This window comes from Aptenodytes forsteri, unplaced genomic scaffold (genome assembly GCF_000699145.1).
Source record: "Aptenodytes forsteri isolate BGI_AS27 unplaced genomic scaffold, ASM69914v1 Scaffold564, whole genome shotgun sequence".
NCBI classification, from domain to species: Eukaryota; Metazoa; Chordata; class Aves; order Sphenisciformes; family Spheniscidae; genus Aptenodytes; species Aptenodytes forsteri.
This window is the reverse complement of record NW_008795408.1, coordinates 30,250-55,725: the sequence shown is the minus strand read 5'-3', so window position 1 is coordinate 55,725 and position 25,476 is coordinate 30,250. Positions and strand designations below refer to the sequence as shown.

The 25,476-nt window shown below is 35.8% G+C and overlaps 1 protein-coding gene across 3 annotated transcripts in view; it reads left to right on the top strand.

Annotated features, from left to right (window-relative positions):
* The window catches only part of LRRC28 (leucine rich repeat containing 28), a 51,311-nt gene that overhangs the window by 13,092 nt on the left and 12,743 nt on the right, over positions 1–25,476 (top strand). For all 3 annotated transcript variants that reach the window (XR_002086209.1, XM_019472518.1, XM_019472519.1), the window contains exon 6: positions 20,943–21,149. Coding sequence is in view for 2 of the 3 variants with exons in the window: in XM_019472518.1 (XP_019328063.1) it covers positions 20,943–21,149 (207 nt within the window). In the remaining variant the exon portion in view is untranslated. The remainder of the gene's footprint in view (positions 1–20,942; positions 21,150–25,476) is intronic.

Sequence of the window (25,476 nt, the reverse complement as noted above, 5' to 3'; positions counted from 1 at the left end):
TTTATGCTCAACAAATGAAAAAATAGAGCAAAATAAGTTTTGATGAAATATTTTATAATTATAACATAATAAATTTAGAAATATAATTTATAATCCTTAACTAAATTGGTAGCATGAATCTTCATAATAGTGTTAAATAGCGTTCTGTCAGGAAAGTTAGCAAAGTTAATAAAATGAACTAGGATGAGATATTATTTCACTGCAGTACATCATTTTACTGCGTGTTAACTGCTTTCTTTACAGCAGATACTGCATTGCAATGCATTGTTAAGGAAAGACAGCTCTTAATTGCTCTTAATTTATAATAAGTAACCATTTAAGATATAATTTAGCTTCTACTAGTGCAGCTTGTGCAGATCTTAAAGATCTGCATTAAAAAATAGCTTTCAGGTATAGGGGATAGTAATCTATGGAAGTAACTTTTCAAAACTTGTGACCGTCATTTTCTTCCAGACTTAGTCCCGCATATATCACACAAATGGCAGTGAACTGTTTATCACAGCAGAGGATCCAGTTAAGAAAGGTGGATCAGTATTCACCTTGTGTAACCAGACAGGCCAACTTGCAGTGGAATGATGTCATCACATAAAAAGCTTACTTTAGAGTTCTTGCCCTGTCATTCCTCTTGTCTCTCCCTTCCTAGTGTCTGGTGTTATAAGTACCGTCAGTTTTTGTTGAAACTACATGGATAGTAGATGGATATCTAGGAGGATACTCTTAGTAATATCCTTAATCAATTGCTAAAAAAATCTGCAGAACTGTTGGATGGTAAACGTTTGCCATTAAGTGTCTGAACACCCACACTTTTCTATTGCATTTTTTATTTTCAGAATGATTCTCTATTGTGTCTTCCTTCATTGTGGTTAAGAACTGAAAGAAACAATGCAATTCATAGCATATGTTGATTCATTATCCATTTTTAATGTTTTTGTTCCACAACTGTGCTCTTAACACTCCTTTTTAGTGTTTAAGATTTGCCTTATAGAAATCTAGCATAACTCTAAAACAATTGAAATAGTATGCATAATGAAGCCCAATAAAGATTTATGTCTTCAGTCTGATTGTAGACATTCTTCAGACTCTAATAAACATTGAGCCTATGCTGCGGTTTATCTTCAATGTGATGGGCAGGATCTTAGTCTCTAAGTACCTGTTTTCATAAAGCTTGTGAGAATTTAATAATGAAGACCTCTCTTCTTTTCTCACGTTTGGTCATGATTATTCAGCTAGTTTTAAAAAGTCACTTTAAGGGAGGAGAATGATGAAAATACATGCAGACAGCATGAATACATAAGCCTTAGTTTCCTGAAGAGATCAGGCAATACAGGACTGATGAGGGGGGAAAAAGGGCATTAGGTGAAGCGGAAACTGTGTTCCTTGGAGATTAGAAAGCACTTTCTATGCTGTGGCACTTTTGTAGTGTAAATGATAATCCTACCTTTGTGCTTAGCAAACACTACCAAATCAGCGTCACCCATGGATAAGATCATGTACTTTGGCCTCAAGGCACTTTGTCTAATTGTGCACTACCACTGAAACAATGGGGCTTCGATCACGCATCATTAAATTGTTGTGAGAATTGTTGAAAGATGACTAAGCTAAACTTGATGAGAAGCAAGGGGAATAATTTGTCCAGAACAAGCATGTTGAAATTGAAGTATAATATAAAATGACTGGAAGAAAATGCTTTGTGAAATTCTCTTGAAGTCATGTTTTGAATGTACTTTGGATAAGGTTAATAAGTGGACCAGCTTCTGCCTAATGCAGAGTTATCGGTATCTAGATTCTGTGGTAATCAGAATCACTAACTGAGAGACACTGTCTTCGGGGGGAGAGCTGATTAAGAGAGTTGCAGATAAGTAAGAAGAGGAGATTTAATATTATAAAGTTCTCTTGAGTGCTTTTTTCATTGAAATGCACAGCATTTTTTTTGTTCTGCAAATTATAAATCTTGTAGCTTCTGTCTTTAACAATTTCTTGGTTCTTTTATTTGGTTCTGGTACATGTAATTCTTGAACATGAAGTAAAGTTTTGTGAAGTTTTCTACTATTTAACTGTAGCACTTAAATAATCAAAATTCTTGAGGGCCATTTGGAAATATGTAATGCCAGAGATAAGTCTTAGAGCTGCAGCATAAACAAAAGATGGTTATTTCATATTATTACATTAGTTTGTATTACATATTTGTATTACAAATATTACATATAAGCTTGACTTAGTTGATATCACGTTTTCATAGTAGCTTAACTTTATTCTTTTAGAGATTTCACTTTATTCAGAGAAATGATGTCTCATTTTAATTTAGAATTGTAGAGTTATGTATCATTTGCCAAAAAAAAAAAATCCAATGAGATGTACTAGAAAAATTATTCTTCAGGGGTCCCAAAGCCAAGGTTATCTCTCAGTTTTGCTGCGTTACCATTTAGATTTGATTTAACTTTAGCCTTGGAAACTTTTTATGTGAAGTGATGGCTCTTCAGGTTTACATTTTGGTCTTTTAGTTAGTGAATGCATGTTTGGACAGCAGATGACTTAAAAGAGGGTGGGTTTTACTCAAAGTTTGACTTAAGTTTCATATTTGACAAGGATTGGATTTTTTATTGTACATTACTTGAGAAATACTTCTACTTGGAAATGGCAAGTTGTAGCATCTTGTTCTAAGATTTAATTAAAAATGAGGTTATGTTTACTCAGCACATGTTGGAGTTAATTATAGATTTACTGAAATGAAAAGCTTAATGTTTTGCCAAGTCAAGAGCAAAAGCTAAGTAATTAAACAAAGAACAGGGTATGGTTTATGATCCCAGCCCATCTTTTGGCAAAGTTCCCTTCAAGAAGGGAAAAAAAATATATATCAGCAGTTGTCTTTACATGGGCTAGACTGTTTCCCTTTGTGTTTGTTGTCAGGGAACTTTAAAAACCAAGAGCTGAGCGCATTGATCGGGCAAAAAAAAAAGTGCAGTCAGATAATACCAAACTTCATGTAAACTGTGCGATGCTGTTTCTTTAATCTGTAAAGTGGAAGTGCAGGTGACTGGGGAGCACCAGCAGTTGCTGTTGCTGAAGGGGGGTACAGATCTCTGCAAGAGTCAAAGGCAGGTTTAGCAAATGTCCCTTCTTCCCCATATAAGGAAGTGTGTGGCTTCCATTTCAAATTGACATTTCCATGTTGTCTCTGGAGACTTCTGCATATTGCATCCACTTGTTGCCATTTTGCTTCACTTAGGTAGAATCCGAAGGAAAACTTATTAATCCACCTTTGGTATTTTTAAAGTGCAAACTGCAATAATATTTAGGGAGGTTAATAGCATATATACTCCTCACTTCATTTCTGTTCAAATCCTTTTCCTTTTTAAGGCAAATTGTTTTAGAAATATAGGCAGTTTAAACCTCATTAAAATACATTTGTAGGCTTATAAAACTTCATCTTCAAAGCATTTGAGAAAGATCCTGTGAAGCTGATAAGGGAGTGTTATCCTCGTTTTACAGCATGGAAAAAAGTGTTTTTAACAGAAGTGATTTGCTCCAGGCCACAGCAGGAGTCAGTGTTAGCCAGAAATAGAACTTGGGTGTTCCCATTCCATTTGTTAAGACCACACCTTTTTGAGGTTGATCATATTTAATATTGGGGGGGATTGAGTCTTTCCACCCATTCTTAGGAAATTAGTAATTATCTCTCCATAATTAATAATCCTCTAAGTTAATAGGAAATTAATAGTGGTAAGATCAGTGAGTTTTTGTAACTGAAACAGCTTGTGCTTCCAGAAGGCTGGAAGAGTTCATGAAGATGACTTTTGAAAAAATGTAACTTACAGATGAATATTAGATCATTTTCTCTTGCATAGGTAACTTCAGTGGTAATGACAAGAAGGGTTCAATCGTTATTAAAATCATAAATCAAACTATAATTGTTGATTACTGCTTTGTATATTTATAAAGTAACCCTCAGAATGTTAATTGATTATTGCTAAGTCTGTTTTGCTAATTGGGGGCAAGAGAAACTGAGACACGAAAACTGCATGCTCATTTCTCTCACTTTTTTAAGTTGCTGTAAAGTACAGTATCTGTATTTACTATTCATACTAGTATTTCACTGGTAAAGACTTTTTGAATACCCAACTTAGTAATTCTGAATAGAGCTCAATATAAGGTGTTTCAGTAAATCTCAATTAAAGGCATATAAAAACAACTTCTTCCTTACCTCCTTTTCACGGTAGATTTCCACTGATCATGGGTACGGCATGCCAATAATTCTATTCTTATTCTAGACCCTGGCATTAAAATATGTAGTCCTAACTCATTTTTTTAAACTTGTTTTCCATACTTCGATTTAGAGCCTTCAAAATGGGGGGGAATAAATTTGGCTTTTTTTCCCCTCCTGTATTTCCCTTCTGCTTTTATTACTGTCTCTGATTAGAGTAGATCACTTTGATACTTTATAAAAAAAATTTGAACTTTATTATGATTGTGACTTTAAAAGCAAAGGCTCAAACTGATGCAGACCCTGTTCTTTTTTCAGAGTTGGCATAACCTTAGTCCACTCTGCTTTCCTAATTTAGTAACACGTATAAAAATATGCACGACGGGACAGGTTTGGTACGCCAGGCACCCATCCAGGAGTGTGGTGTTTTTAAGTAAATGGACTTGTGGGGATTTGAGGAAAACATAGATTAGGTTACATGAGCTTTGCACTCTGTAAGTATGTGACTATTTAAAGGAGCATGGACTCCTAAATAAAAATATCTTTTAATTGTTATCATAATACATTGTTTTCCTTGAAGTAGGTTGATGCCTATTATTAAAAATAAGTTTTTCTTTGCACAGGTCTCTAAAATATATGCTGTAAAATAAATAAATTCATTTTTAGATTCAGTTTACTGTATAAAACCAAGAGTCAGTGTACTAAGGTTTACATTAGCTCTTATGTTCAACCACAACAATTTTTTTTTTACCTAAATCGATGCAAAACTTACCCACACTTGCCTGTTACTGTATTGTTTTTTTCACATGAGGATTAGTAAGGCTTCAGTAATTATGCTGTATTAATGTAGAAGCACAGTAAAAATAACTGATAGTATCTTTAAGACATTCTTTGTGTTTGTAGGAGGAAAAGATTTTTACATGTTTTGATCTTGTATAAACTCCAATACAGCCCTGTCCTGACAGCCTGTAAGGACTGAAATGTTTTATAAGAAAAATTTCCCCTAGGAAATTATAGCAAAGAGTCATCTCTGAAGAGTTAGGAACAAAATGGCAACGTGGATGGTTACTGACTGTCATTGGGCTTTGTGACCTAAATAGAGGTGACCAAAGTACTAGGTAGTATATTGTACAAGTGGTATTCCTTACAGATTAGCTTTCATGCATGCCCAAACGCAGCGGTACCTATTTAATTAAAGGATGTTGGTTGTGTGAGATTTTATAACAGAGTCTACCTTGCTTAAACTTCTGGTTTGGGCTAAATTCTCAGGAGGACTACTAGTACTTCGGAGCACTTTAAATTTATGGGGAGGGAAGTGAAGACAGAGAATAAAAAAATTCCATTAAATTCCTGGAAATTTTCATTAACTGAAGCTTTTCCTGTGTACCCTCACCTGTATACTGTGTCAGAATGAGTCACTGTGTATACAGAGCTGCTCACTATTCTCTATTTGTCTGCTTGCTCCTCTTACGGTTATTTTTTTTTCCACTCCCCCCCACCCCGTTGAGGGGCTTTTAAAAGCCTCTTTGTTAGTATCATACAACATTTTTTAGTACACCACAGAAGGTTCGTAATGCCACTGGATGCTGGTAGCAAAAACAGTAGTATAAACATGTAGTCAGAAAAATTCTAGAGCTATATTTTTAAGCTTAAAATATTGTTCTAATGTATGCTTTTGTTCCAACACTTGTTCCAGATGGGCTTCTATTGGGCGTACTGGAACTGAAATATTTTCCGTAACTGTAGCAGAAGTGACATTAAGAAACAAAAAAAACCAACAAAACTATCTCTTTCAACAATGGCCCGTGGTATTACTCATGGTGTTGCACAGCAGGTTCTCAAAAATGCATGTGCTAAGTATGTATGTGTTGTAATTCATTAATCTGAAAACTCGTAGGAAACAGTTGGAAGAAGCCATCAATGTCTTTCATTGTAACATTTAAATTATGTATTCAAATATTGCTTTGTGTACTAGGCTTATTGGACTAGAAAATTCTTTCTTAGAATTTGCTATTGTAAATTAGCGCTATCACTGGAAAAAGTAGTTGGAAATTAAGCTATTTTAATGAGCATGTTTTTAGTTAAAAAAAGAAATTGTGATATGGCTCAGTGCATCATATTTCCAAGTACCTGCAATTTTATCAAATGTAGATCTTAAAACAACTTCTGTGGTGATTATGTATCTGGAAGAGTGATCAGGGACAAACTGAAACTGGCATTGAGGTTTCATGTTGATAAATTGAAGGCTAAAATCCCATTGAAGCAAAAGCCTAATGATCAAGTGTTTGCGTTTTCTAATACTAGTTTTACAATTTTTAAAAGTTGCTCAAAATTGTAACTTTACTTATTTCAATTTTTTCTTCTTTCTTATGTATTTTAGCAAGATGGTAATGACTTTGGATCAATCACACTTTTTCTTAGGTCCCTACTTTGGTTTTGGTGATGCTTTAATTTGAAAAATCTCTGCCTGGTTGAGGTTTGACTATTTAAAACATGAACAGTGTGCTCATGTAATTACTGAGTTCATGAATAGATCCAAGAGAGTCTGAGAGTAGGGTGCTGTACATGTGTTTCAGACCATGTTAATTTCATTTGAATTCTTCATATGATCTGGGCAGAGATTGACCTGTAATGGTTCCCTTTTTATGTGATAATTTTTACTGCCCAAAGAATCTTAGTGAAAGTCATGGTGGCATAGAGATGTCTCATGGAAAGAGACATCTCTCAGAATGACACCACGTGAGTTGACTAGAACTAAAACACTTTTTTATTATATTGTATTCCTGGTAGAATGAACATGATTTTAGAGGGTAAGCATATGTCAGTGTAAGGCTGCCTGTGACCTGCTGTTGCTCAGTTTTTTATTTGCATTTTTTATTTCCTCTGAAGCATCAAATCCTAGATATCTGTTTTCAGTGCTTTGAAACTAGTTTCTGAGAATGGGCCAGTGTTGCCATTTGTTCCCTACTATTCCACATGAGATCCTTGTGAAAGTCATCATGCATCAAACTTGCAGAATCTGGCCCCACCAGCCCCATACTTTTTTTTTCCCTACTGTTCCTTTCCTTCTCTGAAAAGGAGTTGGTAAGAAACCTGGTGAGGTGTAGGTGAAATCAGGACGGAGGAGAGGAGAGAAGAGCCAACCTAATTATTACCATTGGTGCTCTCAAGCCTGTTGTGCTTCTGGCTTTGCAGTACTCCACTTGTGAAAATCAAAATCTTTGCAGGAACATGTATGTTTTCTAAGCTCTGAGCCATGGGCTTTCCCCCTGGTAGCCGTCCCCCTCAAGGGCTCTTAGGTAGGAAATAAAGGAGTTGTGCCAAGATAAAGGAGTTTGAGTGCTGCTTCTAATGTTGAGGTACTTGGACGATTCGTGCATTCCTGAGAGTATGGGAGCAGATTTAACTGGATTCTCTATTTATTGTTAAGAGATTTGGTACTGCCTCTTGAATCCTGGCTCACGCTTCTGTTCAGCAGTCCTTGATTTCTCAAGTCACTGTAAGCTATGTTTCTCCAGGGGTTTTCCTCTTGTCTGTGGGGGGTGGACAGGAATTTTGAAGGTGTTGAGAGTGCTTTAAGTAATTGCGACAAGCATTCATCTGAAGCTTAAAACTTTATGGAGATGTCGGAAATCTTAAATATAACTGTAGAAGCATGGTAGTTATGTTGCATGTTCTTATGCCTTTTTATTAAATAAGAAGTCTTAAGTACAACTCATTTCAACACACTTCATTAAACATAAAATTGCATAATATTTTTCCAGTAAACTCAATTTGAGATTTCTCAGTAAATTGTTAAAATACAGATTAATTTTTTTTTCCTTGCATGTCCAAGTAACTTCCAAACTTTGCTTAAAGTCAGCCAGTCACATGGCATATGCAAAATATTAAATGGAAAGAAATTTAAAATGAAATACTGATTTCAATACTGGAGTGAGAAGAGGTCTTTAGACAATAATGAAATCAGTAGCATTTCCATGCTGCCCTATTACTACCACATACAAATAGTTCATACAGTAATGTACAAAGTAGTCTTTCAAACATCTGACAGAAGAAATGACAACCTGAATTTTCTAGGGTATATGAGAACAGAGCCCTGATGGAATTAATCTACCCCACTCTACTGTCCACTCTTGCAATCATTAGAGCTGCCACTCTGGAACAGAGAACTTCTGAAAGAAAGTCTCTTGACCTTTGAATATACTCCCAATGACATGCTGAGCCGGAGGCCACAAGACAAAAGTGGGAAGTTTATGCAGCAATATATAATTTTAAAGAACATTAAGTTGTCATTGGTGCTTTGATCAGTGATAGAGTATACTTTGATAAAACTCAGATAAAGGGCTTCAGGCTGTAGCATCAAAACAATGCATTCTGTTCCTTTTAGTTTGAAAAATCTATTTCTACAGTCTGTTTTTAAAAAGTGGAATGTGCTTGTGAGAACTGATTAGACCTGGCACACAGACCTAAATAATGAAGGTCAAATAGAATTACTTGGGGTTTATGTTTTGATCATTTGAAAACTTGGGTTTGAGATTTATGGAGAGGACTCATTGTGACACAGTTACGTACCACAGAAAAAAATAACTCTGGAAGTGGCCACAGTTGTGTTTGAATTCAGTAATTATTCCATTTGTGGTGTTTGTTTTATGTGAGTTTATTGACTGCATAGCAGAGGAGAAGTGCAGGGTCTCTGGTTGGTTGCTTTTGGTCAGTCTTATTCCTGTGGAGTTGAATCTAAGATGTAGAAAAGCAGACTACCAGGAATTTAATTTTGTAGGTATGTAATTCTGTGTTGTAGTCTTGCTCTGAGTGTTTGAAGGTGTTAGTTACATAAATGTATCTGAAAAGCCGTAAGACTATTAACTATTCCTAGTTGCTTTAATTTTGTGTATTACCTGTGTGGGCTCTAAAGCTCTACAGATCATTACTACATTCATAGCTCTGGCAAATCCCCTCCCACCCCCCAAATTCTCGGTGGCATCTCTGATCATCTTCGTAACTGAGAAGGTATGATGCTTCATTGCGTGTCTGGCTGATGTGCTGTACAACTGTCTTCAGTACTGTTGAAAATGAATGTAATCATTGTTGTGTTTATTATAATAGAATGCTTGGATCTATGTTAAGATATTGGGGGGTTGGGTTTGTTTGCTTTTGTACTTTTAAAAACTAAACCAAAAAAGAATCTTTAGGATTTTTCAACTTCATTCTTAAATAAGAAAAAACTACATTAAAATAAAATTCATGTAAGTTACTGTAACTTTTTTCAAGGTGTCATTGCCCTCCTTTTGGAAACTTTTCCCTCAACGTGCTGAATCCTCCACTGAGAGCACAGCAAAGCCGACTCTTTGGAATTTGATACAAGGGTTTTTCCATGTTATGGCTGGCAACAGTCACGTTCTGAGCAACATAGCTTGGGGCTGTCATGAGGTGGATTCTCCTTCTTGCGCAATGCATGTATTAGCTTGTCTTTACTTTATGAGAGGAAGAATATGGGACTTCTAGTAAGTCTCTTCCCTTTGACTGTCCTTATAAAAATCATCACTTATTATTGAGAGTTAACATATTCCAAGAAATTAAACTAAACTTGAGTGATCATATAGTGCCTAATATCAGACTAGCTTCCTAAGTAAAGGAATTACAAACCAACTTTTTCTGAAACTCATCTGTCAGCACTGAATTCTGCTGATGATTCTGATAGTAAAGAACTGACTTTACTGATTGCCTGGTTCAAGGCACATGTGATATATATGAAGTTCACTTCTGAAACTTCAGAACAGATGCTCTTTAAAATACTTGTAAAAGTCTTTCTTTTTAGAACTATTACCCAAAAGCAAAACTGTACTTAAAGGGGGTTTTAAGATGTTCAGGGCCTCTCTCATAAACATTTGCCAATAGCTGTTCACATGGGTGAAGACAGATGTGTATTGACAAGGCTGAGACTAAATCTCTGAGATGGAGAGTTGGATGTATGCTGGGAAAGATGTGTTTCATATACAAATGGTGTTTGTGCTTCTGTACTATGAAAACTTCTTTAATACAGACAATCTGTTCAATAGCGTTTAGTCAGGGTTTCAAAGAACCTCAGCTTTGAACAGATATTCAACTGTGGGTCTTTTTTCTCTGAAATTTTTCATCGGTTTGTAAATGTGTGAAAAAGGAAATGGTAGTAGTAACTGCTTTGCAAATTCCAGGTTTACATTAGAAATGCCTTACTGATTCCAGTGTGCTGTACTGCCAAAGGGCTCTAACTTTGTTTTGCTGCACTGACTTATTTCAGGAGGGTCCTAAGCAAAGACAAAGTAAGCCATACAAGAAAAATCGGCTTTTTAGGAGGATTATGTCTATGCTTACTGCCTTTACCCACATTGTTTTAAATAAATAAATGCTCAAAACTGCAGTTCATTGTATCCTTCACCATCATAACGAGGTTGGTAAAAGTTAAACAGTGCGTATCTGCTGCGACAGCACATGGCTGCAAACCTGTTCATGAAATTCAGTAGTTCATAGAGCCTATTCAGCTATTTAGTTTTCAGAAGAAAATTACCTGTTAATTAAACTAAAATAATTTGCTACTCATTTTTCATGTAAAACCTCTTACTAATTTGAAATTTTTGAGATTCTTTGTTGCACCAAATTAACATTTGTGACAAGAAAAAATTAGCTCTTGAAGCTTATTTTTTGTCATTTTTAGGATTGGGTCAAAAGTTAACTTGTTTTCCCCTTAAACTCTTAAGTCTTTATTTGTAAAGTTATCTATGAATGTACTTTTGTCTCTTTGGTTCCCTTGGTTGTTTTTTTTTTTTTTTTTTTCCCTAAGCTCTATGTAACTTATGTACAGTGATTAGCTATATTAACGGGTAGTTGATTTTACTTGTGCATTAAGCAAATGCAATTTACTAGTAGGACTTGAGTGCTCAGGGAAGCTTGGAAAACAAAGTCATTCAGTCTTTGAAAGTGAACAAACACAAATTGTTAGTGCTGTGCAATAGAAGAATTTTAGAATGTATCGATTTCCATTTTGACCTTGCTGGCCAAATATAATTTTCTTTTATACATACTATTGTGAGAGAGTTAAAATACTATTTGTTATTGACATCCTTGTTTTTACTCAGCTAGTCTATTAAATAAATTGAGGCAAAATAAAATGCATCATTTACTGACACTAAGTCTAAATGGAAAAAGCCTTTAAAGAGAATGTGTAGAACTGGAGGTATTATCTGAGATTAACTTTCCTGTGGTTCATGTCACACACACAGAGTTTGATACCTGTATTTCAGTTATCTTAATTTTATTGCAGTGGTATTTAAAATAAAGACCTGTATTGAACTTAGCATTGTCCAAATCTGCATTAAATTGTCATTCTTTATGGAAGGCTTTGATATTGAGCAACTGCAAGTATACTCCAGTTGGTAATTATTTAATGTTTGAGAGCTTTATGGACTAAGACTACTTATTGGTGTAGCTAAAGGAATGCAATTTGGAATGACTGAGTGGGGGGTTTGGAGTATAATTGCAAGCCTTACTTGTCTACTTTGTGCTGATTTGAAACATTAAACAGCAGTATCTTCCACTAATTAAGATAAGGCTTGCGGTTGCTCTCCGTGTTTTGAAAATCAGGACATTGCTAGTGTTGTTTGAAGTCAGATGTCTTCTTTTTTTGGTGATAATCTTAGTGAGAAACTGTTAGTAGTTGGTCCATACCATTTTCTCAGTAGTAGCTGCATCATTACAGTAGCTCCTGCCTACCCTTCTCAGCTGGTGAATTAGCCATTCTGCTGGGTGGCTACACAGACACTGGCTGGGCAAGTGAGAAGGAGCAAGAGAAGCTCCTGTTACTGCTGCTAGAAAAGGGCATCTGAATCCACAGTTTACATTTGCGAAAGATGCACCTCTATTATAGTGGGAATATTTCCTGTGAATGTTTAGCCAGTCCCTCCCCTGTAATTACTGTTGCAATTTGTAGTAACTTTCAGTGGCCTGGAAGAACTCTTATTTTCACAGGACTTCAGTTAAGACAATCCCATCCATTAACATTCCTTTGAAAAACATATGGTGACTCCACTGCCATAAGCGTGGTGCCAAACTAAAGATCTTGCTTTGATTCTTTTCCTTTCCCTCACCCCACTCAAATGTGTAGTTGCATTTTTTTGTTATGGAGACAGAGTTTACCTTCAGGGAAGGGGGTTCTTTGGTATTTCCCAATAGTAAGATAAGCAAGCATAACTTGGCTTGATATAGCGTAATACTTTTCCACTGAAAGATGAAAATCTAACCTGGACCTATTGCTTTTGTTATGCATTTAGTTACCTCCTGGAGAGGAAGAAAAAAAAAAAGAACCCTACTAACCTCAAGAAAAGGAAGAAAGATGTGTCTGTTTCCAGTTGGTTGGAAACAGTTGATAGCAACAGTCACAACAGATAGGTCTTTGCTTGGATTATTTAGACACTAGTGTGGTAACAGGTTAGGAGCTACTAATCTATGTTTGTCAGAGAGACCAGTCCGTTGTGTTGATCTGAAGTTTTTCCTTTGAAGAAGAAGAAAAGAGAAAGCTGTCCTAGAATTTATAGCCATGACTGGCCCTGTCTCTGTGGCTTCTGGAGCTATCCTTAATCTCTTCTTGGGATGCTCATTTTACTTGCCTTAATTTTAGGCGATTACTGGTTTTGTTGTACTTAATCAAAGCAGGGTACTTAAGTAGCCATCTCTAGCTGGCTGGCATCCTGAGTTCAAATTATTAGCTCTTTATATTACGCACAAAGTTTTTCTGGAAGGCTTTTCCCCCTCCCTTTCCATGTAGTGATATTAGTGCACAGTGAACTGTAGATGATGTGCAGCGGTAAAGATGGTAAGACATAAACAAAACAAGAGAAACATAACAGGTCTCATGCTTTATTCATGTCACACTTGTTTATGTTCATAGCACCCAGGAACACCCAGAAAAATGAAAACGGCTGCTCCTCAAAGGAAAGACAACAACAAAAATACATCACTTCCTAAATAAGAGACTTTTCTGTAAGGTGCTAGCAGCCTTTTTCATGCAATATACTTGACAAGATACCATTCTGTCTCTTCACGCTTCATTTTGGCTCCTCTATCCAAAATTTGGGATATCATTTAATAAAACCATAGAATAATATTAATATATTAATTTCACATCTATTGCCTATTTGTGTAGCAATAGTACCTTGCTGGGGGGCAGTAAAGTACTAAGCAGAGTACACTAGAACAAAATGAAAGGGTAGGTTGTCTTCTAAAAAAAAAAACCAAACCAAAACAAACCAAACAAACAAAAAACCCAAAACCAAACCGAAGAACCTGCAAACCTGATCATTTCATGGCCTTGAGTTACCTTTGTGCATAAACAATTTTTTCCCTCCCTATCCCTCTTGCCCTTTCACCTACCTTTTCCACTTTTATCATGTATGTTAATTTCTGGTATTTTTATCATCTGATTTGTTCTAACTGTTCTTATTGAGACCATCAAATTATGGAAGAAAATGGAATTCCAAACCTGCATTGAGGGGAAATACAGAGCACAACCTAGTAACCACTCTGGATCTGTGCTCTCTGTCTGGTGTTTTAGTGCTGATGCTGAGGAAAGCACAGAGTGCTAGACCTGTGAAATACAGAAGGTTGCTAGTTTTGTTAATTGAAGCTTAATTATGGTAAAAGATGGGGGAACTACTGACCTTTAGAAGAGTTTGACTTAAGGGAGACCCTCATGCCTAATGTCTATTTTCAGCCACTTTTAGCTGAACTAAAATTACTGTTTAGCAAGACTGGACTTTAGAAAGCCACTTTTCTCACCTTTGCTTGTGAATGATGGTACAAAATAAATAACGTTTGGTACTAACTTTGTGTGTGACATTTAGCAAGGTTGAGAAAAAAAGATTCTATTTGGTTATGTTCAGTAGAAGTATGTATTTTTCACTTAGTTTTGGGTTTTGTCTGCTGCTTAAATGTTTTGGAGAAGAGTCAATATAGTTTATGGCTGAAGTAGGTGAAACTGAGAATTGGGAACATCTTTGAGGTGTTACTTACATGACTATGTTCACTTACAAAGACAATCCTGCCCCAGAAAATCTTTTTCCCTGTTCTTTCCAGCCAGGATATGTGTGTGAAATGCAACCATTTGCATTAAAGTATTGCTTTAACAGTAATAGATTCAAGTCTGATCAGCTGGGATAGAGGCTTTTTTTTAATAGAATTTTTATGGGTTTGAACTCATATTCAGCACCTTATTTAAAAACAGGTTATTCATAAAATAGTTGCTGCAGTATCACAATGTCCCCTGTTCTTTCCAGCCAGGATATGTGTGTGAAATGCAACCATTTGCATTAAAGTATTGCTTTAACAGTAATAGATTCAAGTCTGATCAGCTGGGATAGAGGCTTTTTTTTAATAGAATTTTTATGGGTTTGAACTCATATTCAGCACCTTATTTAAAAACAGGTTATTCATAAAATAGTTGCTGCAGTATCACAATGTCTCTTCCAGTCCCTGTTCCTTTTTTTTTTTTCTTAAAATATTGAGCAAATATTAGCCTACATGGGAAAAATACAAGGAAAAAATCATCTTCAGGTCCGTTAGGCTTGAGAAACAGAACATTTTTCAAGCGCTTTCACTAACAGTACAGTAGCAGACCTGCATATAGGAGTGTCAAAATGTAAATGTGATTCAGTTTGCCTCCCCCTTTCTTTGTCCCTAAATCTAATGATGCCAATTTTCAGTTATGGTCAAACTTCCTTGTTTGAAGATGGCACAGGTCTATCATAAGTGGCAATTTGTGCTAGAAAATTTAATTTTTATAGGCTATGAAATGTGAGCTGCATGGTAGGACAGTAAATGTAATGTAATATGTAATAGGCTATTTAATTTGTTTTAACCATCTTAAAATCTATTTAAGTCCTCCTGAGACATCCCAGAGCAGATCTAGAGGAGATCTTTTCCATCAAGCTCTTAGTGATTTAAACTTATATTTCCTGTTCATTACAGTTTTAAACTGGTAATAGTATCACAATGCAAATTCACCGGCATGTATAGAGACTTGCATTTTTTTCTAATGGGACAGGTAATAAGCTTTGTAAGTATGAAAGACTTCAAACCCCTTTTACTCATCATTGCATGGTTTTACAGGTCTAATAGGAGAATGCATCTTGTACTCAGGTTCATGGAAGTTGATTAAAACATTATTTCAAGGGTGAAGTATGGTAGCCACTTTTAGCACCTTCTGTTCCTTTCCTGAAACAACCAACTTTCTTTTTAGACTCCAGGATAGAGGGAGATCACTGAGTGCACGAATTCCAGTGCTTCACAATCGCAGCCAGTCATCACAGCACTTGACTCTGTAAGGATTCATAAGAATATGTCCCTCTGGGTACCACAAGCTGGAAAACATTACTCCATGGTATATAGCAAAGATTTTTAGTACAGAGTGCTGCAGCCTTGGAACAGCGACGTGCTGCTGGCATTGCAGAATGGATGGCAGGCAAGAGAGAGGATCGCCTCTGTGTTACAACCCTTTGGTAGCAGGGTGGTGGTATAAATGTTTGTATGATAATAGCAAGATCATCATTATTGCCTACAATACAAAGGTATATTAACATACTTTCTTGCTCCTAATACAGTGCTGGCTATATATAGAAGTTGCATTAGTTATTTTCACTGGTGGCTCATTATGCTTAGGTGGTGAACCAGTACAGCCAGTCCTTCTCTTCCTTCATTGTTTCAAGCAGAGGCCTGACTCGCAGGACCTTCTTATCATGCTTATTTTCTGTTATTTTTCATTCCATTTCAATGACTTAAGTCTAAAAGTTCTTGTTCTTCTTCCTGTATGGTAATTTGGTTCTCTATCACAGTAGGAGTACTTTAAATGCTTGTGTCGACAGCAAAGCAAAAACTAGCATTTTTTTTACCAAGGTAGAAAATAGAAATTCTAAACAAAGTAGACCCTTGACCACCACCACTAGTAATGTTTTCTCTATCCCAATAATTTGCCATGAGATGTGATACTCGTGTCACCATTAACCAAGAAATTTTATCAAAGAAAGATAAGCCAGTATAACATGATTTACATTTGGAAAGATCTGGGTTGCATTTTCATTCTGCTTTCTATTTATGTTCGTCATTGGTTACTCTTGGTTGCTCTTTCCCCTTAGAACAGTTGTTATAAGATACTGAAGAGCGCTGAGTTCACGTTAACAGGGTTTTTTTGAACACACATTCTACGTTTCTTCTCCAGCTCTAGGCTGCTATCCCAGAACATGTCTTGTTCATTGAGAATCCTCATGCCTGAGCTTGCAATTTCGAAATATAACCCATTTTTTTGGTATTCTGGGATGGAAATTTTTTAAGCAGCCTCATTTCATTTTAGTAATGGATGTGGTAATTTTCAGTGCGTTGTCCTTGTTCCCATGAGGTATTATGTCTCTGTCCTCATACACAGCATTATTCTTACAGGAAAAAATGATGCAAAAGCTAATTTAGTGTTTGGTCTGTCCTCCTAATTTCTACCCCTTGTTGACACCAGTTCTTCAGTTCTTGCTCTTTATTTCTTGTTGAGAAACCTTTTGTTTGCCTGTGAGTTCCCATTTTCCTGGCCTACTGGCAGTTTTCATTTAACTTCTGCGGCCTGACCTCTAAGTGCCAGCTCTCTTTGCTGATCAGTCCCTTTTTCCATTCCTTGTAGGTTCTCTGCTTTCTCTTAATATCCTGCTTTGAGGTGCATTCTCATGCAGGTAGGTCTGTAGCCCTTTCCTGTCCCCTTTTTTCCTTTACTTGGATGGAAAAACTCAGATAGCATTTGATTTAAAGTAAATCCATGCCTTCCATACACTCAAATCCAATTGTGTATGTGTTTCATATATCTTTGGATGAAATTTGGGCTTATGGCTTATTGCTGAACAGGCAAAGGTGGGATTGCTCTTGAAATGTAAAGAAAGCTATTAGTTATTTTTGAGTTACGCAGGTGGTGAGGCCTGTACCCCCAGAAGGTTAAGTAAGTTTGAATTGCCTTTGGCAATTATTATATGTTGTATAGGTTGCTCACTTCCAGATGTTTGGGGTTTTTTTTTCTTCATGTAAAACCATGGGAGTTTTAAAAACTGGCATTTAAATCACCCGAATCAGTTTTTTTTTTCTTTTTTCCTGATGCTAGGTATGTTTATACAAATACAATCAGTTTTGTTAGAACGTCAATAATTTTGGAAATTTCCTGAAATTCTTCCAAGGTTTCACTTTCTTTTTTTAAAAAGAAAAAAAGTATGCTGATGTTTCTTGTCTCTTTGTGTTGAGAGACAAACCTGTTTGGCAGCTTTTCTTTTGAAAACCCAAATGCATATGATGACAGTTCACTTGTCCCTTCCTCCAAGTGGTTGGGAAAGCTATTACATGAATGCAAAGGCTGCTTTTTGGAGCCACAGTAATAACTTCTGAATCTTCATATTATCAAGGATGAAAAAGATGACTTAATTACTCAATCACTGGCAGTTTTAGAATACAGTCTGAAGTATTTATGTGTACGTCTGTGTCACTGAAACTACCTTCAGAAGGCTGTAGTCAGGACTCTGGGTATAAGCCTGCATTTAAGTTTCTGTGAAGTAAGGTAGTGTGTGGATTTACAGTCTGTCAGCCACTTTGTGTGTACTATGCCATGAACACATTTGTACTATATGGCCAAGCCACAGAATTGCCCAGCTGTATGTGAAGGCAGTAATCTGTGCAGATGGACACGGCTGAAACACTTGGGTCCAAGAACCGGCACAGGCACTTCACGTTTGGACTCGAGTCTTTCTGAGTTAGACATTTAGCAAAGCTACTGAGGATTTTTTCTGGCTTCTGATATCAAAATGGGGCTCAGTGCTCTGCCATGTTGATTTTGATAGTGTTAATCCTGGAGCTAATATAAATTTTAAATTATACATTTATGAATTTCATTTAAATGTAATTGGAACTCCTCAGTATGGTTTAATGGTGATGTATAATGCTTGTCTCTTTCTTATCCTTGGAGGCAGGGGGGGAATCTCTGAATAAAAGTCCTTTCTTTGTTGGTTCTTTTTATTTGGGAATAGCTATTTTCTTTTCTGGGTCTGCCTGAAATTTCCAAAGTCCACCTCTCATATGTGTCTTAGTGCTTGATGAGGTGATAGCAAGAGAGAGATTTGTAAGTCTTTCACTGTGTTTGTTAGCCAAGGCATCCTTTAGTATTTCTGTTGCGAGATTTTGAAAGCATGGATAATAGTATTTAGTAACTAAAAGTTTGAAAAACTTATTAATGGACTGTTTATGTTTTTATTGTTTTCCTTTGCTTTAATGAGATTGAAACCAATTTAGTGTCATTAGTAAATGCCTGAGCATGTTCTTCAAAATGAGCATTCAACACTATGGTGGCGAGTCTGGGGGTTATATCTTTAATCTGATGGCACTTTAAGTTGTTTGGTTTACTTTTTAACTTCATCATGGATCAGTGGGTGTTTCTGTAACATATGGCATTGTATGTTGAAAGTGGATGTTTACATCTGGTATGCATTGGAAGATTAAGGTAGAGAGGATGAAGTTTTGGGCAAGTATGTGTTTTTTGGATGAAGGATAAAGTGAGAATACTTTTATTTCCTCTTAGATTTGAAACATATCATTCTAGCAATGCCTTTGAAACTCTGCCAGCTTTGCCAACTGTAACATTTATGGGATTTTGGACCTAAACTGAATTAGAAAACTGTTTTTAGTGGCAGAGAAAAAGGTTAGTGCATGAAAATAGCTAGGCCTATTATTGACTGCATGTGGTCAGTGGTTTGGCTGAATGTAGGTGGCTCTCTTCCTGTCACTGTTTTCAAGCATATGGCTTTGTTTGTGAATATAAAACTCTTTAAAAACGAGTTCTACTGCAGTTCTTTTGCACAGTAGTCTTTTGCTATTTAGTAGTGATTACTTTGCTTTTGCCATTCATTTTCAATCTTGTAAGAAAAAAAAACCAAACAACTTTTTAAATAAGCTTATGATTCCTGTTGACACCAAAACTAAGAGGTTTGAAGAATGTGGTGATCTGTGTATAGCAGCTGCTTCTGTCAGTAATATTTTCTAAAAGGATGCATACGCTATGTTGTTGATTCTTTATTGTAGTTAATGCTGGGATTGTTTGCAGTGGGCAGTGGGCAGAAGCTCCTTTTAAATGTGCATATGTATTTTGTTTAATTAGTACTTTTGTGAAAATCTCTAATACTGAATTACTACTTCCCTTTTTTTCTTTTTCATGCTTTCAGTCTTGAAAGTAATATTTATAGTAGGTTTTTCCCAAGGTCAGTTTCAGATTTGCCATTTCTTTTTCCCATTGTATAGAAGACAGCTTGAAATCAACCTAGTGTTTTGTTTTCTTTGGGTGTAGTATACAAGGTGCTACCTCAGAGCTCAGGGAATAGCAAATTTTCTAGCTCCTGCTGCAGAGAGAGCATAAGGGCACAACAGGTTCTGTTTAGCTTTAACTTAAACAGTGTTACCCTATCTATATCTTTTAAAAAAAATCTGGGTGATAGAGCTGTAAATTGTGCAGATTGTGTACATTGTCTGGTGTTTCCAGTGTAGAAAATTCTAGTGAATCTTGTTTTAGCAGCTATCAGATGCAAGAGCTGGTTTCATTCAGCCGAGAGCAAAGTACGTTTGGTTCTGCCAGATGCTGAGAACTGTAGTAAGAATTAGGGGCACCAAGCACTTCATGAGTTGGTTCCATTGCTGTAAAGTACTTAAACAAAGCAAAACTGTTTACAGTTTCCCCATGTTTGAGGAAAATAATTTATAGAATTATCCAATAAACAATGAGAGAACCCTTAGAGCTGCTTAATATATTTGTCAGTCAGTCCTTAAAGTGCATCCTGGTCCCACAGGCCAGACACAAGGAAAATCACTCTGTTGCACAAGTGAGGCTACTTGTGTGATCACGTCGTGCAGACTTTTAAGAACTTCATTTGTTATCGACATAAAAAAATTATACAGTACTACTTAAAACACAAAATGTACTTTTAAAATTCTTAAAATGTTAAAAAAGAAAATCTCTAGAAACTGTAATTATTGCAACTATAGGTTAGAACTTACTGTAATATCTTCCTACAATAAAACATAACAATGTAACTTACAGGTTACTAAGAAATTTCTTTTCTAATTTAAACTAGGTCTTTTGAATTGTATTATGAAGACAGAGCTGTTCCTAAGCATGCTTAGTGAAAGACTGTCACTAAGCAAGAAGTGCTATGCATGTACTTGTAAGTCTCGTTGCAAGAGAATCTTAAGTAAGGTGGAGATAAGCATTGCATCCTCAAATGTTAAAAAAATTCATTTGAATTTGCATGAGTTTGGGGTCATGCAAAATGCCCTCAATAACAGCAAGCTATGTAATGTGTTGTGGTTTGGGTTTTGGGTTTTTTTCCTAGTTCTAATTTAGGACCAGGAAACTGCTTGATATTTTTGAGCGTAGTAATTGTCACAATTCAGGAATGCTCTATCTTGAGAGATCTCTCATTTAAACATACTGCCTAACTGATAACTGTTCCTCATCAAAAAGATTTGAAATATGAAGATGGAGATTATTAGTATCAGTTCTGAACATGGATTGATAGAACAGTATCTTAAGAGAAAAACAGCAAAGCTAACTGGTGACCTCTGGTTTTGATTTATGTGATATTCTTTTGTGGTCTTGTTTGTGAAAATAATTTATATTAATAATTCTCAATGCCTCCTGTTTGGATTGTAGAGGTTGGAGACCTGAGGGAGCTGCAAACACTGGACATTTCAACCAATCGCTTGATAACGTTACCTGAAAGGCTGCATATGTGCCTTTCGCTGCAGTACTTGACTGCAGATCGAAACCACCTGTGGTATGTTCCCCGCCACCTGTGCCAACTACCAAGCCTCAATGAGCTCTCCATGGCTGGAAACCGCCTTGCGTTTTTGCCACTTGGTGAGTCACCACTGTTATTGGGCTGGGGGGTGGGTCAGAGAAGAGACAGGAAAACAAACTTTCTGTCCCAAAAAGAAAAAAAAATATGCAACAAGTAACTCTCTTTGCTGGTCGGTACAAACTCTGTTTATGGAATTGTCACAGTGATCATATTGTTGGCAAATATGTTAATAAACAAAAAAAAATGCAGGTTAAGGTTTCGTGTCTGTTTTAAAGCAATAGGTCAGCTATCAAATTTGCTTTATTTTTAGCTAACTGAGGGGGAAAAAGTTTAAATGATGTTGTGTTTAAATATAGTACTATGTAATCTGAGTTCCACTACTTTGGGTAACGATCTGTTTCTGTTCTGCTGGATCTGATGATTTAACTAATATTCTTCAGCTACGGTTTAAAACTTGCTGTGGAATCCCAGTAACTCCACAGAAATTATCTTTGATCATTAGGAGTGTCAGTACTGCATAATCTAGCAAAGGTTTAGTTTGTGCTGCGTATAAGCATGCATCAAAACTTTCACGGTAGTAGCACAGGAAAGAATTTATCTGACTTTCTCTCAACCCTTTCAAGGTTTGGAATTGTCAAAACAGGCCTTCAAGAGTAGGAGGTGCAGTCAGTGTGTGGTGGTTTGTTGTGGGAAGTAGTTGTGTTGTCAGTAAGTGTGGACTGCATATTCTGTTTGTGAAAAGCAAGTCCTCTTCCACATGTTTGTTACTTTTTAACCCTGCCACAGACTAATCTCTGCTAAAATACAGATGCACATGCAGATCTGTCATGTCATTTGAATAGCCATTAATAGTTTTTCTAGAATACAGTCAGAGTTTGGTGTTAATTAGGTGCAGATGAAGTTATGATAATAACACTGAAAAGAAGCTGAAAATTGAGGTGGCTAAAAATGAGATGATAATTTCTAAATTAATTACATTGTATAGGTTTAACTTAATTTTTTCAGTACTAGCAATTTACTCTTTAAAGAAGTGTATGATCTTTCTGATTTTCTTAGCACCTTAGTTTGTATTGCTGGAAAGTAAGTGCAAATAATGTCTCCAGATATAGTGTTTTAGTTATGTCCCAACATACGTTGTTATATAAATGAAGAGTTCCAGGATGCATCATCCAGATTTCACAGTACTAACTAAACCAAGCAAAGTTTTTTCCCCTATTTTGGCAAATATTTCTAACTCCATTTCATGAGACAGGAAGTTGAATCTTTTTCATTTTGCAGAAATAAGATGCTGTTTAGTAAGATGAGATGTGAAATATTAAAGGGTAAAAGTTTTTGCTACTTTTGTGCTAGTAGCTTATCTGTGAGTGAGCTATGACCTGGATGAGCCATAGATCTGCTGAAGTGTTTTAAGTTCAAAAGGAGGAAATAAATCTCTAATATAATGACACACCTTCTTTTTTCTTTATTTTTAGACTCAAATTCAAAACATTCAAAAGGAACTTTTAAAATAACGGGAAACATCAAAGACTGTCAATTGACCTTGTTCAGTAGTTCTTAATAGTGACTCACTGGTGAACATTTGGAGATAATTTGCTATCTGTGGATATGAAACTGAATCATAAATCCTAGAGTTCAGAGGAAGAGCAGCACAGTATAAATGTAAATGTTTAATCCTTCCTCTGAAGAATCAGAAAGCTTCAGAGTGGTCAAGATGTGATGAAATAAAGTAGAAGAGAGCATTAGTGTATTGAAAAGCAAAAAGATTAAATCTATCTTCTGTTGTATGGGAAAATATTTTTCTTGGAGTATTACTGAAGTTAAGGTACAATTGTAGCATTATTTCTGCTAGCTGCACATGTTGCCTAATGGGTTTTTTGTGTGTATTCTTATATCCAACTTTACTAGTTAATGACTGAGTAAGGACGTTAAATAACAGTGAAAGATACTGTAGAAATATCTACAAGTGATATTCAAGCAAGAATTGTCAAACAATTTTTTTTCAATTAGGGAGCTGAGTTGAAAAGCAGACATTTTATTCATCTCCTGACAGAATGGATTTTTTCTCTTCTATTAGACATGTCCATGTTAGAATAAATACGTTTGGAACATATTGCTTAATGCTTTTTAAAGTGTGATTTACTTTATTTCATATGGTGGTTGACATCTACTATGCCAAGGAATCCATTCTTCCTCATCTAAGTATGTCCCTTGTAGCTGCCAGTAGACCCTCTTGTTAAGTGTAATGGAAATACGCTTTTTCCTGTTTCTAGATTGATAGGTGTAAGACTTATTCCAGCAGTACCACAGTACTTTCATGGTACTGCTGGATAGGTACTATGGAGTTTTTTGTCCTGTACATTCTTTTAAATTTGCGGGCACATGCGTCTTAAGAAAAAAAAGCATAACACTACTAATCAATTTTACAAAATACAGTAAAAATACCTGATGCCACTCTCTGACTTTCAGAACTGGTACATAAACAAGCAGATGGGTAAAAAAAAATGAATTAGTCATTTGTTCTGCAAAATATACTTAATTCTTGGATATGCCAGTATTTTTAAAAAACTATTATTTCCAGTTTATATTCAAAGAAACAAGACTGCGTGGATCTGAGCCTTTGGGCCTTCCTAATAAATTTATTAAAAAAAAAACCACCCCTTATTTCCAGTTTATATTCAAAGAAACAAGACTGCGTGGATCTGAGCCTTTGGGCCTTCCTAATAAATTTATTTAAAAAAAAACCCACCCCAAATATTGTGTGTAAGTTGAACTGTAAACTGCATCCTGGACAGTCCTGTTATTGTCAGCGTAGCTTTCATGCTGCCCTAATAAATGGTCTTAGGAATTCTGTTCTTGAATGGCAGATGGAACTCCTGATCATTTTATATCAATCCACTTACAATATAAATTATCCTTTGATAGAAATTTAACTTTAAAATTTTACTGTTAGCAAATGCTCCAATGCCTGAAAACAAATTCTTTTGCAAGCAGAAATTTGAATCTGATGACATCGCAAAAATAAAAATTATTTATGTAATAAAGTACAAATATAATTAGGCCATAAATTCTCAAGTGTACTGGCAGTACAGGGGATGTTATGACAGCAAATATTCAGTGTTATATCACTTTATTGAGGGTTTATGTGCACTTTTTGTTTAGAAAATGGGTCTAGTAATTATCAGTGCACAGTAAACAAAGGTCTTATTCTACCTCAGTATATGCTGCTTTTGTGTCCTTGCCCTCACAGTATGGTTAAAAGAGCATCAGTGCAGACACACAAGAGCTTTTGTTTCATCTTCAGCCATGTGGAATGCATATGCCAGGGCCCTGAGGTTAAAAAAGAAAAGAAGAAAAAGGGAGAAAAAGAAAAAAAGGAAAAAGAAAAAAAAATAGAATTGGGGTTTGTTCAGGACTCATGGCATTTGGTCATTTCTGGGAGAAAGATCTTTGATCTGGGAGCCTGGAAGGAGGAAAGTGGAAATGTTTTAGAGGCAGTACAGTGCTTGCAAAAGCCACATGAAAACCTTCTTTGTAGCTTTAGCCTTTTCATAGATGGACAGCTTCCTTATTTTACAAAGTTCTTCAGAAGCATGTTTTTTAGAGAACTTTTAACAATATTTGTTGACTGATATAAGACATAAAAATTAACGTGGATGGGATACAAAGAGCTTTTTTCAAGTGATGATTTATTTAAATTTAAACTTTATGGATACTGTTTGAAACTGGAAAAAAATCTTTTGGGGACTAGAAGATGCTTGGTTATTTAATGCAAAGAAGCTATATCAAAGGAACATTTATAGTTACAGGCTATTTGGCTTTGGGGATTTATTTTTTCCTACTGAGAAATTTTGTCTAACATCCAAAAATTTGCTTTAATTATCTAGGAAATGCAGTCAACTCCGAACTTAGAATCTAAACATAGCATAAGATAAAAACAGAGGGAAGAGATGAGATGCAGCCTAACTCCCCCCTCAATGCATATGAAAAGAACAGCTTTAGGGCTTTTTTTGACTTGCCTGATTTTCAGCCCATTTGCATACATCTGTGTAGAAATGAGCAAGACTAGCCTCTTTAAAAATTTTCTTCCATTCTCTAAATTAATAAGTTAAACAGTAGCACATTCAAGCTACCCCAGCAACCCATAGTTTTCTGCTCTTCTTAGTATGATTGGCTTCTGCAACATGAAGCGATATTCTCTCAGTGTTAGGTGTGCTATGCACATGCTATCTGCCTTAAACTTTATTGGCTGATTCCTTTCCAGCCTTACAATATTTTATGGTGTTATAGTGCCTCAGTATTGCAATGTTTTTATTCATTGTAGGATAAGAATGTTTTTGTTTCATCTAAAAATATCCCAGAACTTTACTAAACTATTTTGAGCCCTCC